At 37.2% G+C, this 10,911-nt stretch overlaps 1 protein-coding gene across 1 annotated transcript in view; it reads left to right on the top strand.

The window, feature by feature from the left end:
- Window positions 1–10,911, top strand: part of ZNF644 (zinc finger protein 644) — a 29,326-nt gene that overhangs the window by 11,906 nt on the left and 6,509 nt on the right. Inside the window, 4 exon segments of the mRNA XM_031057923.1 lie at window positions 1–713; window positions 1,143–1,698; window positions 1,866–2,471; window positions 5,016–5,138. The exon segment at window positions 1–713 is cut by the window's left edge and continues 11 nt beyond it. Of these exon segments, the coding sequence (XP_030913783.1) occupies window positions 1–713; window positions 1,143–1,698; window positions 1,866–2,471; window positions 5,016–5,138 (1,998 nt within the window).

Genomic DNA, 10,911 nt, shown 5'->3' with positions numbered 1-10,911 from the left:
GAGATCGTAATTCCCTTCTTAAACATATGATAATTCACCAGGAAAGAAGGCAGAAACTGATGGAAGAAATCCGTGAGCTGAAAGAACTTCAGGATGAGGGTAGGAGTGCACGGTTACAATGCCCACAGTGTGTATTTGGTACCAATTGTCCCAAAACATTTGTGCAGCATGCAAAGACCCATGAAAAAGATAAAAGATATTACTGTTGTGAGGAATGCAATTTCATGGCTGTGACAGAAAATGAACTGGAATGCCATCGAGGGATCGCTCATGGAGCAGTAGTCAAATGTTCAATTATTGGTAGTGACTTGTCCCAGAGAAAAACTCAGAAAAAGGCATCCTTGAAAGATCCTTATTTAGGATCCTCAAGAAAGTCCTCAACGTATATGTGTAAGCTGTGTCCGTTTGCTACTTCAGCTAGAAGCATTCTAAAAAAACACATGGCATATTTGCATTCAGGATCATGCCTTGATCCCTTTGGTAGCCATCTTAGACTAGAGAAAAGAAAAGGCAGTATAATAGAAGAATCTTTAGATTTTCGTAGCAGGACAAAACAGTTGATCAAACATTCTTCTACTTTTCCAAAGAACTCTGCTTTAAAACAGGATGTAAAAAGATCATTTGGCTCTACATCACAATCCAGTAACTTCGCAAAACTTCACAAGAGACCCTACAGGATACAGAAGGCTCGGAAAAGCGTTTCACAGTCATCTGTAAGTGTGTGCAATCTAAATTCTACAAACAAGAACTTTTTTATTAGAAATAGCATTGACCAAAAACGTAAATGTTTTCATCAAGCAGCAAAGCAGAAAGCTAGTGCCAAAAAAAGTAATTATTTATATAGACACAAATATGAAAACTACAGGATTATTAAAAAATCTAGTGACTCTTACCCTTTGCATTTAAAAAAGGAAGAGTCCAAATCTGTCAGTGCTTTACATTTATTTTCTTCATCGAGTAATAATTGTTTTGTCATGGATTCAAATAGCCTTGATTGCAAAAGGGCAGAAGGCTGTAAAGATCATAGGCATGTAGCTGTAAAAAGAGTGGTTAAAGAATCCAAGAGGGAAGGCTCTGTTACAGGAGATGGTTTGGATTGCTATCCAGATTTTCTGCATAAAATGACTGTTGTTGTTTTACAGAAACTAAACTCTGCTGAAAAAAAAGACAGCTATGAAACGGAGGATGAAAGTTCATGGGATAATGTTGAACTATGTGATTACACTACACAGTCTGTGGAGGATGAATCTTACAGTGATATTAATCAGGAGCATGTAAACCTATTCCCCATATTCAAAGGTAAAATAGAAGATAATGAAGCTGGTGATAGATCTTCGCTTGGTTATGAGCAGAATGATGGCTTTTATTTTGAGTATTATGAAGATGCTGAGGGTAGTAACTTCTTGCATGATTTGCATGATCCTCAGAATTTAGAAAATGTAGGATCAGCATTGCCAAAGCATAATTCAGTTTTCCACTGGACTGATTTGTCGCTTGAAAAGAAATCGTGCCCATACTGTCCAGCAACCTTTGAAACAGGTGTTGGCTTGTCCAATCATGTCAGAGGACATCTTCACAGAGCTGGACTAAGCTATGAAGCTCGTCATGTTGTTTCACCAGAACAGATTGCTACAAGTGACAAAATGCAGCATTTTAAAAGAGCTGGAACAGGGACTCCAGTTAAACGTGTTAGAAAAGGTAAGATTTGTTTTTTTATTTGGGTACAAAGTTGGGTGGACAAAGGAAGTTATTGAGCACTGAACAAGGCTCGCTTTAGCTTCTTGTAAAACCTCTCTTGTGATTTGCAGTTGTCATGTTGAACTGTATATAATTGTCAAAAACCATTATAATTATTTTCTTTGTAGCGATTGAGAAATCTGAAACTTCCTCTGAGCATACATGTCAGCTGTGTGGTGGCTGGTTCGATACTAAAATTGGATTGTCTAATCATGTGCGAGGACACCTGAAGAGGCTTGGCAAAACCAAGTGGGACGCACACAAGTCTCCCATCTGTGTTCTGAATGAGATGATGCAAAATGAAGAGAAGTATGAAAAAATCCTAAAGGCTTTGAACAGTCGCCGTATTATTCCCAGACCGTTTGTTGCTCAGAAATTTGCATCAAATGATGACTTTTTATCTCAGAATGTTATACCTCTTGAAGCATACCATAATGGCTTAAAGACTGAAGATATATCTGTGTCTGCATCGGAGGAAGAAGGGCTGAATTTCCTAAATGAATGTGATGAAACAAAAGCAGTACTACATGATGAAAAAAGAAATCAGTCACTTACACTGATAGAACTCCTGAAAAACAAGAGGTTAGGAGAAGAAAGGAATCCTGATATTTCCCCTCAAAAGATTCATAATCAAACTGCAAGAAAGAGGTTTGTTCAGAAATGTGTTCTTCCATTAAATGAAGACAGTCCATTGATGTATCAGCCACAAAAAATGGACTTGACTATGCAGTCAGGTAAGAAGGTGTTTCTTGACCACACTTCCAAAGAATCATATAACTTATAGAAAATGTACAAGTGCAGAGTATTTTATTTGGGATTCTGTTCATTTAATTCTTGTTTCATTTCCAGAGGACACTTGACTGTGAGAGGTAGCACAGCAAATTTTTCTGACATGTTTTTCCTAAAGTGAAAAAACCCCTCAGCAGCACTGAAGGGTTTTTGCATGGAATATAGTTCCTGTTCTGCATATGCCTGGGCATGCAGATTGAAAGCGGACACAAAGTGAGCCTCAGTAAGGAAGAAGAGACATCCTGCAGTAACCAAGTTGAAGTGTCTGTGCATATTTGGTAGACTAACAGTTCTGAAATGTTTGGGCTTGCAGCCCTGTTTTTGGGTGTTAAAACAGCTGGTTTAGGAATACTGCATTTAAGTCTTCAAGGTTTGTGCAAGGCAGCATTTGCTCAAACTAACAGAACTGTTGATACCATTATAAATGCATAATATTGCAGATTGGTAAATCACTGTCAACTAATTTTGATGGTTTTAGGCAAACATACTCTTACAACATAGATTAATTCTTGTTTGTTGCAAATTGTGGCTGCTGTGAGAAACTCATGCTTGCTTAGGGCCTGTCCATCCTGAGTGACAACCTGTGCTGGTTCGAGCTTTGTTGGCATACAGTTGTAGCCAGCAGGTTTCCAATGTACGGCCTCTGACCAATAAGGACCTAGATTGTCCCTCCACTGAGAATTGTGCTAATGAAACAATTCTACAATCAACTTCCTAGCTACTCTGTATACTAATAGAGCAGGCTTTTAGGGTGATGTTTTTAACTTACTTGTCACATGAGAATTGTTTCTAGTCTTGGGGAACTCTTACAACATTATTTTTAATGTGTATGTAGAGCTTGCATTTACCGGTTTCTTGGTTGGACACCACCAATGCTGCAGGATTCTCAGGACTGGAAAGGAGGATCTTATTTTTAAATCCCTGACTTTTTTTTGTGCTGTTTCTTTTCTTGTTATTAACTAGGTTAGTAAAACTGGCAGTGCCTAGTACTTTTTCACCTGTATTCTTTTCTTTCTTTAAACAAAAACCCCCAACAATCTGATGTGCTCAGAAGTTCTTTTAGGGGCTGTAAAAGTGTGGCAATAAATTTCTTAAGAAGGGTGGCTTTCTAAAATGACATAGTAGAAGTGGGAAAGAATTACATTTTATGTCTTCTGTACGTCTGTGGTTGTCCCTTAAGACAGGAGATTGCTTAATAAAGGAAGTGTATCTTTGACAGGTTTAATGATTTGAAAAATAATGCTCAAGAACAGTTTGCCAAACCTGACACTGTGTTTTGCTTTCTGTGTAATATTTACTGCTCAATACTAGGTAGAACCTGTTTGGTTATGATGAACGACCAAGTAAAAATAAACATATGCTCGCATAGTACTAACAGTTCTGAATGGGGCCCGATAGTTTTCTGTGGCTGAGGTAACAGAATTTGATAACTAACGCACTGTGCCAGTTGAGTTAATAAGAAAATATTTAACATCAAGTTGAAAATCTTCTTTTTTTCCTAAAAAAGGCAAATATTCCTAATTCTGGTTTTAGTTTTATAAAGGCTTTTACCAACCAGGTGTTCTTCTTCTGTAACTTGCCTGATGAAACAGCATGTCTTCTGTGGGCTGCTGGAGTATAGCATTCTTTCTTTCCTGCAGAGACTTTTCAGCTGAGTAGTTTTAGCTTTTTCATTTATTCTTCTAATAATTTATTTGTAGAGAACCTGAAATATTAGTTCACCAAAACAATGTATCTTTTGTAAAATGCAGGGAGAAATATGATGAAGTTGAGCAGGAGATAAATTATAATAGATTCTTTGTCTGTAAGTGAGGAGTTCAGTATTGTTTCATTGTTTTCGTGTGATAAATAGCATGTTGCTTTGTTGATATTTATTTAGCAGAAAGATTTAGCAAAAAAACTTCAAATCATTTGCTTTCATTATCAATTGTGCATCTAAAGTAATGAATAGAAAATGCACTGAACAAAATGTTTTGCCTAGCAGCTGTTCAGTGGTGTGTTTTACCACCTTTTTCTCTGAGCCTTCAACAGCAGCCTAATTTTAGTATTGAGCTCTTTAGTCTTATGGGTAAAACACCTTTAATTACCACTTTGTCAACTTGACTTTTCAAATTCTCTTTATTGGAAATTCTGAATGCTCTGAAATTTCTCAACAGAATTGTGCTATTCAAATTGCAGGATCGTATTTTGGAATTAGAGCTTCATTATGTGGAGATCTGTAGGAGCTTGGTAGTAGGTATTAAATGCAGAGTAGCCTACTGGGCTCAAGTTGCCTCCTTTCTGTTCTTTTTCAAATAACATGGTTTGGCTTAAAGCACTAGGTGGAAAACTAATAACGGTTAACTTGGATCCTTCTAATATACTAAACAATTGCGTCAATGCAGTGAATATATTTTAAACCATCTTTATTGCAGAAAACTTTTTACATCGCTTTGAGAATTTCATTTTTTGAAGAGAGAACTGGATTATAGTTTTCTTTTGAATGATAGGTATGCCTGTGAAGCTTAGAACGTGTGTGCATTGCAATACGACGTTTACAAGTGCTGTTAGCCTGTCCAACCACTTACGCGCTTATGCACGAAAGAAGAGTGCTGGACTTTTGACTGGGACAGGTATGTTTTGTTACAGATGTAAAAGCAAGTCTGTCTATGATACATTTTCTTCATCAGACTGGACAAAAGCATATGTTAATTCAGAATAATTTTGAAGCTTCTGCCGGTGAACAATTTATTTGCCATAAAACTTCAGCAACTTGTAAGGAAACGTATGTTGCTGTTGTCCACTCTCATGTCTGATTTTCATTCTTAGTCTTTGATTTTGGATCCAACATTTAAGGTATGTAAGCAAAACTAAGAGATGGTTGCTTAAATTCATTCTCCTATGATATCGCAACTTCCAAACCAGATAGTTGGCCTTCAAATGAAGTGTTTCAAAGTATCTCAGAAATGAGAGCGGTGGGGAGGAAAAAGGCAATGATACAACAAGTAATTTTTACTGTCTAGTACATGCAGTTATAAAGAATACGCCAGTAAAGTAGGAAAAGCAAGTCATTTTACACTCTGTATATTTCTAACAACATATGATATGGAATTGGTTTCATATCTTGTTTGGCTCACAACCCAAAAACTACCTGCTCTGACATTGAGTGAGAGTAGTACAGTAGCATTTGGCACTGCTATTAATGTTCTTTATTAAAACACACTTCATTTTGAAATTCTTCTAATATGCCATATTTTGATTTGTTTTCAGAGACCTGCAGCTTGTTTGGCTGCAGGCAGTTTCTGAGTTTACTTGGATTATTGCTGAGATTAGTGGGACTTCACATGGTCAACAGCAAATTGAGGAGCAGAGATGCAATATAATGAGGAAAATTTGGAGATATGAAGCCTGAAATAATTCTGTAATTAAGAAGGGTAACCATCAGTTTTCTGTGTCAAGAAACAGACTTTTACAAAATGCTCTTGGAAAATGCGTAATCCTTTTTTGATCTGCAGATGCAATTCATTATGCTAAGAATGACGAACTGAGTAGCAGGCTTTCTCTGTAGAAGGCTGAAAGTAATATTTTTGTAACACAGGCCTGTGGCTGCCAGGTCTTCTGTTGCTTTACATTAGTGCTATAACAAAGCAGATTTGGAAGGAAGTCAGCAGACGCAGTAATATGCCTTTAGTCGGTGATTCTGAAAATTTTCATATTTATTCAGTAGAAGGCTGATAGTAGTGAACTTCATTTACCACTGCTGTGATTTGATATTAGTCCTGTGGTAAGTTCCTTTTCTTATATACCTACTGAGGAAGTATTTTTCAATAGCTATATATTTAAATTGCACATTAATAACAGTAAATCATTGAAGGAGACACTGGCAAATAGGATAGTACAGAGATTGAATCCTAGACAACCACTTTGTACCTAGCTTCCATTTTGCTAAGTGGGAAAAGTGAAGGAAGGTAGTTTAGGTACTTTCAGGGATTTTTGTTTGTTTTCTCTAAGAAGCGTATTTTGCTAATGAACTAGTTACATAGTCATCAGAACAGGTGCTTCTTTTCTTAAAAGAATGGAAAGAAGGCTCATGAGTCTTCTGTTATTGGACCTAGAAGTTGGTTTTGAATTAGGTTGGAAACAAAATGAGGTTAGAAACAAAGTTTAAATAAAAGGTTAGAAACAAAAGTTTGGGAAAAAAATCTGTTGCTCTCAGAAGCTGGAGCTAAACCAGATAAATAATTGACACTGTGGATAATGGCCTGTTGCTGGAACCATTGACTTAAGGAGTCAGTGGTGAGTTCTAGCTGTAATATCATGCAACCAATGTATATCTGTAGCAACTTAGTCATTACTCTGCTGCAACTCTGTGAAGGTTGTAAACTTTGCTCAGTGACTTCTCACTCAAGCAAGCTTAATGCAAGGCTTGTAGACCAAAAAATATGCTTTAAACAGTTGTTCTGTTTGATATTCCACTTTATAGTACAAGTTTTGTGAAGACAATTATTTTAATGCAAGATTTCACTAGTACACGCTAGTTCTAAAGCACACACAACTACGCTCTTGTTATGAGTGTTGCTCTTGAGTAGATCTCAGGTTTTCTTATTAAAAGATGGTTGTGGTTGAGAGCAATTTTGAGATGTCTTCAGTTGGGCCTCAGCCACAGCTAAACCTTCAATGGTCTTCAGCCATTGTATGAAGACAATGAAGACATGTTTATACATGTTGCTTCTCATTAAGCCTTTCTTATATCTTCTAAAGCAAACATAACTACCAAAAGTAAATCACATCAGTTGAATAATTATCTCCGTTTCTTGCCATAATAAAATAATGGTGTCTAAACGTCAACACTTTAATTATTTTGTCTGGCAGTTGATATGGGACCTGTCTAGGAACTACTATTTATTAGGAGAAATAACATGAGAAATACAAGATTCCTGCATACCACCGAAGTGAGGCCTTTCCAAGCATTACATTAGCTTATGTACTAGTCTCAGATTTTCCATTTGTCTGCACGTGTTTTTGATATTGACTGTTACCATATTGCTCTTCCAGCAGGTGTCCTACTTCTTCAGTCAGTAATGTCGTCATATTTAGTTACATCTTAGCCTATTTTTCTTTTCAAATGCAACTTGATAGTTTTAGCAGTATAGTAGACATAGTTAAGCATAATGGTAGCTTTGGAGAATGGACTCAAGAAAAACATCCTAGAAGTGAAAGTTCCTAGGCTGTTGGCTGTTTGAGCTTAATCTTTATTAAACTTTATTTGTGCCTATACCAATGTATTATAGATCCCCTGTAGAGCAAATACCTGTGTCTTCAGATGTCTGGCTGGAACTTTTTTTGTTGTTGTTATTCAGTCAAATTTTTAACAATGTAATTGCTCATCTTGAGTAGCTGTTAACTTCCTTTTATACCTGTTTTGATGTATAGCAACACAGTGGTGTTTCTCTGAGCAGGTGGTCAACTTGCTTCTTTCTTCTGCGTATCTTTAGAGCATTGAACAGACCTAAACAAATTCTTCAAAATGCATCTCACTCTTCTCCGTATAGTTGTGTATTCAGCTTCCTTTCTTTTTTTCTCTCTGGGCTTCTCTTACTCCCTCCTGCCCTGGCTCTCCCCAAGTCTCTTGATTCTTTCTTGCACCCTGGCTTTTTACATCTTCTCTTTGTTGACCCTTTTCACATACTCAGTCTTTTCTTACTGGCTTTCATCTTCTGGGAATCACCACTTTCTTCTTTGGTCTCTGTTTCTATAGGTGGAGACTGTTTTGTCAGAAGTTTTGGAGGGAACAATAAAGTATAGAGCAAGGAGTCTGGCCTTCAAGCCAACAGTGACGTGTTCAAATAATTTCAAATGTTGTTTTGTCAAACTTGCAGCTTTGGGATGTTTGTGGTGGAAGCATATCAAGTATGCAGGAGTCTGAGATCCACTGGATTTGTGTGTCATTGTTCTGTGCTGTTACAGTCATAATAAATCAACTGGCATGATGTGCTCATTTTCAGCATCTTATAAAATCCTACAGACAGCAAATGATAGGAGGGGTTTATTTAATGTACTTCACTGTGCAGTAGTGATGAGGCTGGATAGCAAGTGACTGAATTTGAAAAATTTGTGAATAAATGTACAAGAAAGATAGTTCATTTTTTTTTACTTGGCATTGTTTTCAAATGGTTGATTAGTTCCATTTCTGTGTCCAATTATTCAACTTGTTTTAGCTTATGTACACTTTGACAAAAGTAATGAAGTCTGAATAAAAGACCCAGCTTCAGTTTTCCTGAAATAAGAAGCATTTCATGTTGGGGGACATCAGGAAGCAGAGCATTTTAATTTGGAACTGCAGACCGAATGTCATGGCATGAAAGGGCATCTGATTGTGACATAATTCACTTAGGCATGCTCATTGGAACCTCCTATGTCCATCTGCTTGTAGTCTTTCTAGATCACACAGCTTTTTGTATGCAGTGTTTTTACCTAGCATATATTTTTTGAAGTAGTATGCTCTGAAATTGTACATAAGTATCTGAAGTAGAACACTTCAAAGTTTTATAGTCTTTTGTTTTAAATGGGTTGTTTCTCCATCCTGTTGTATCAGCAGTTTAAGGATGTTGTGTGACTGGTTGTTTACAAGAAGTTCTTCGGTTATCAGCTAGGAAACACCGGGTGGCCAAACTTGAAAGAACGAGATTTCTTCCAAAAAGAAGTAGGCCTTTATGGAGAATGAGGAATGATAGTTTGGAAGCTGTTATAACTGCAAAGTAGCTGTTAATGATCAGTAGTTCTTACCTCTCTATAGCAATTTGCTGCAGTTTCCATGCAGCTTACTAGACCTGACATATCCTTGGTCTCTTCCCAGACATGATAAAAGACTTTCCGAGGAGGTCATGTTTTGTTACAGTAAAGGCATAGAAAAAGCAGGAACTGAGTTTTGGTCAGAACATGGCTTCTTTATGGGGAGGCAATGGCTGAGGCAATTGTGTAATTTAGTTGATGTTTGCAACCTCTTGTAAGCATTGTATCAACAGTACTCAAATGTGTGTGTGTGACTTTATTTAAACTTGTTCTTTGGATAGGCAAAATGAAATTAATGTGATGGTTACTGGTACACATGCCTCATAACTGCTGTTTGAATTGTAGTTTTCAATGAGCTTTACTCAGATATTCCTCCTTCTTCACTCACTTTCCATCTTTACTAGGGTAACTTCAAAATACACTGGTGCAGCATTGAGCTCCCTAAAATCTGAAAGAATATGTTCACTATCTCAGAACACAAAGGGGGGAAAAATGATCCTTGCAGAACACAGGATTTGTGTTCTTAATGTTTTCTTTCTTTTATAACAGCTTCTTCCTTGGGCAAATCTACTTTCAAATTTAGCTAAGTTGCTCTGAGAATTCGTAGCATAATCTGAGTCCTTTTTCATGATCTTTTACTGTGGTGTTTTCTTCTCTTTGTTTTATAATGTCCTTACATAGAGTCTCCATCATGGCTGAGAGAACATGCCCTTTCTTTTGTTTTCCTTGTTTTCTCACTGTTTATTGAAAAGGAAGTAGAACTTCCAAGGAAGTTCTACTTTACTTCCTTTACTTTCAAGGAAGTAGAAACTACCTCTCCTGGTTCATTGTGGCAATTTTTGTCAGTGTTGCTGTTGTTTGATTGCACAGTAGTTCAGAGGGGTTTTTTCCTTAGAAGATTATACACACCCACACACAAACCGCAAACCCATCAGGTGTCAGCAATCTATTGCAGAAGACCAACCCAGGTCTTGTAGGAAAGGGAAAGCTCTCTGAAATGCTCCAGATGCATGTGAGTAGAATCAAATTTCTTGATAGGAATGAATGTCTTTGCCAACATCAAGGAAATCAGCAAGTTCTTGTTCCAAGTGCAGGTTGGCCTCTCTAGGAGGAGTCTGTTGTCACTATTGCTTCTTTTTTTTCCACTCATATAAACTGACATCAACTAACTTGTCATCAGGTGCAGCTCATGGACACGTTTGCATTCGGGTAATACCGACTTCTGTTTCACTTCTTCCCATGATGTTCCAGAAAATGGCAAAGGCAAAGCTTTTGCTGCAGTGAGTGCTGCAGATAAGTTGTGCCTCCTACAAACAGTTCTCTTCAAAGCATGGGTGTCTGGGTTCCAGTGTTTTATCTGCTTACATTGCTGATGGTGTTACTGAAGTTGTGGTATGTAAAACACTTACATATGTGGTAGTTCCTACCTGATATGATAGTTAGCTTTTTTTCTTCCTCATTAAATGAAGAATATGTTTCTTGTCAGAGAATGAAGTATTAAGAACCCCTTGATGCTTTTCCAGAAGCATCTTGGCCATTTCTCTCTCTCTCCCCCTTGCCACTTTGGGTTACTGCCTTTTTATGCAGCCTGGTTTTGTTGTTGCTGTCAGAAAA

Source organism: Geospiza fortis, unplaced genomic scaffold, assembly GCF_000277835.1.
Source record: "Geospiza fortis unplaced genomic scaffold, GeoFor_1.0 scaffold403, whole genome shotgun sequence".
In the NCBI taxonomy this organism is placed as follows: domain Eukaryota; kingdom Metazoa; phylum Chordata; class Aves; order Passeriformes; family Thraupidae; genus Geospiza; species Geospiza fortis.
This window is presented reverse-complemented; position numbering and strand designations above follow the sequence as displayed.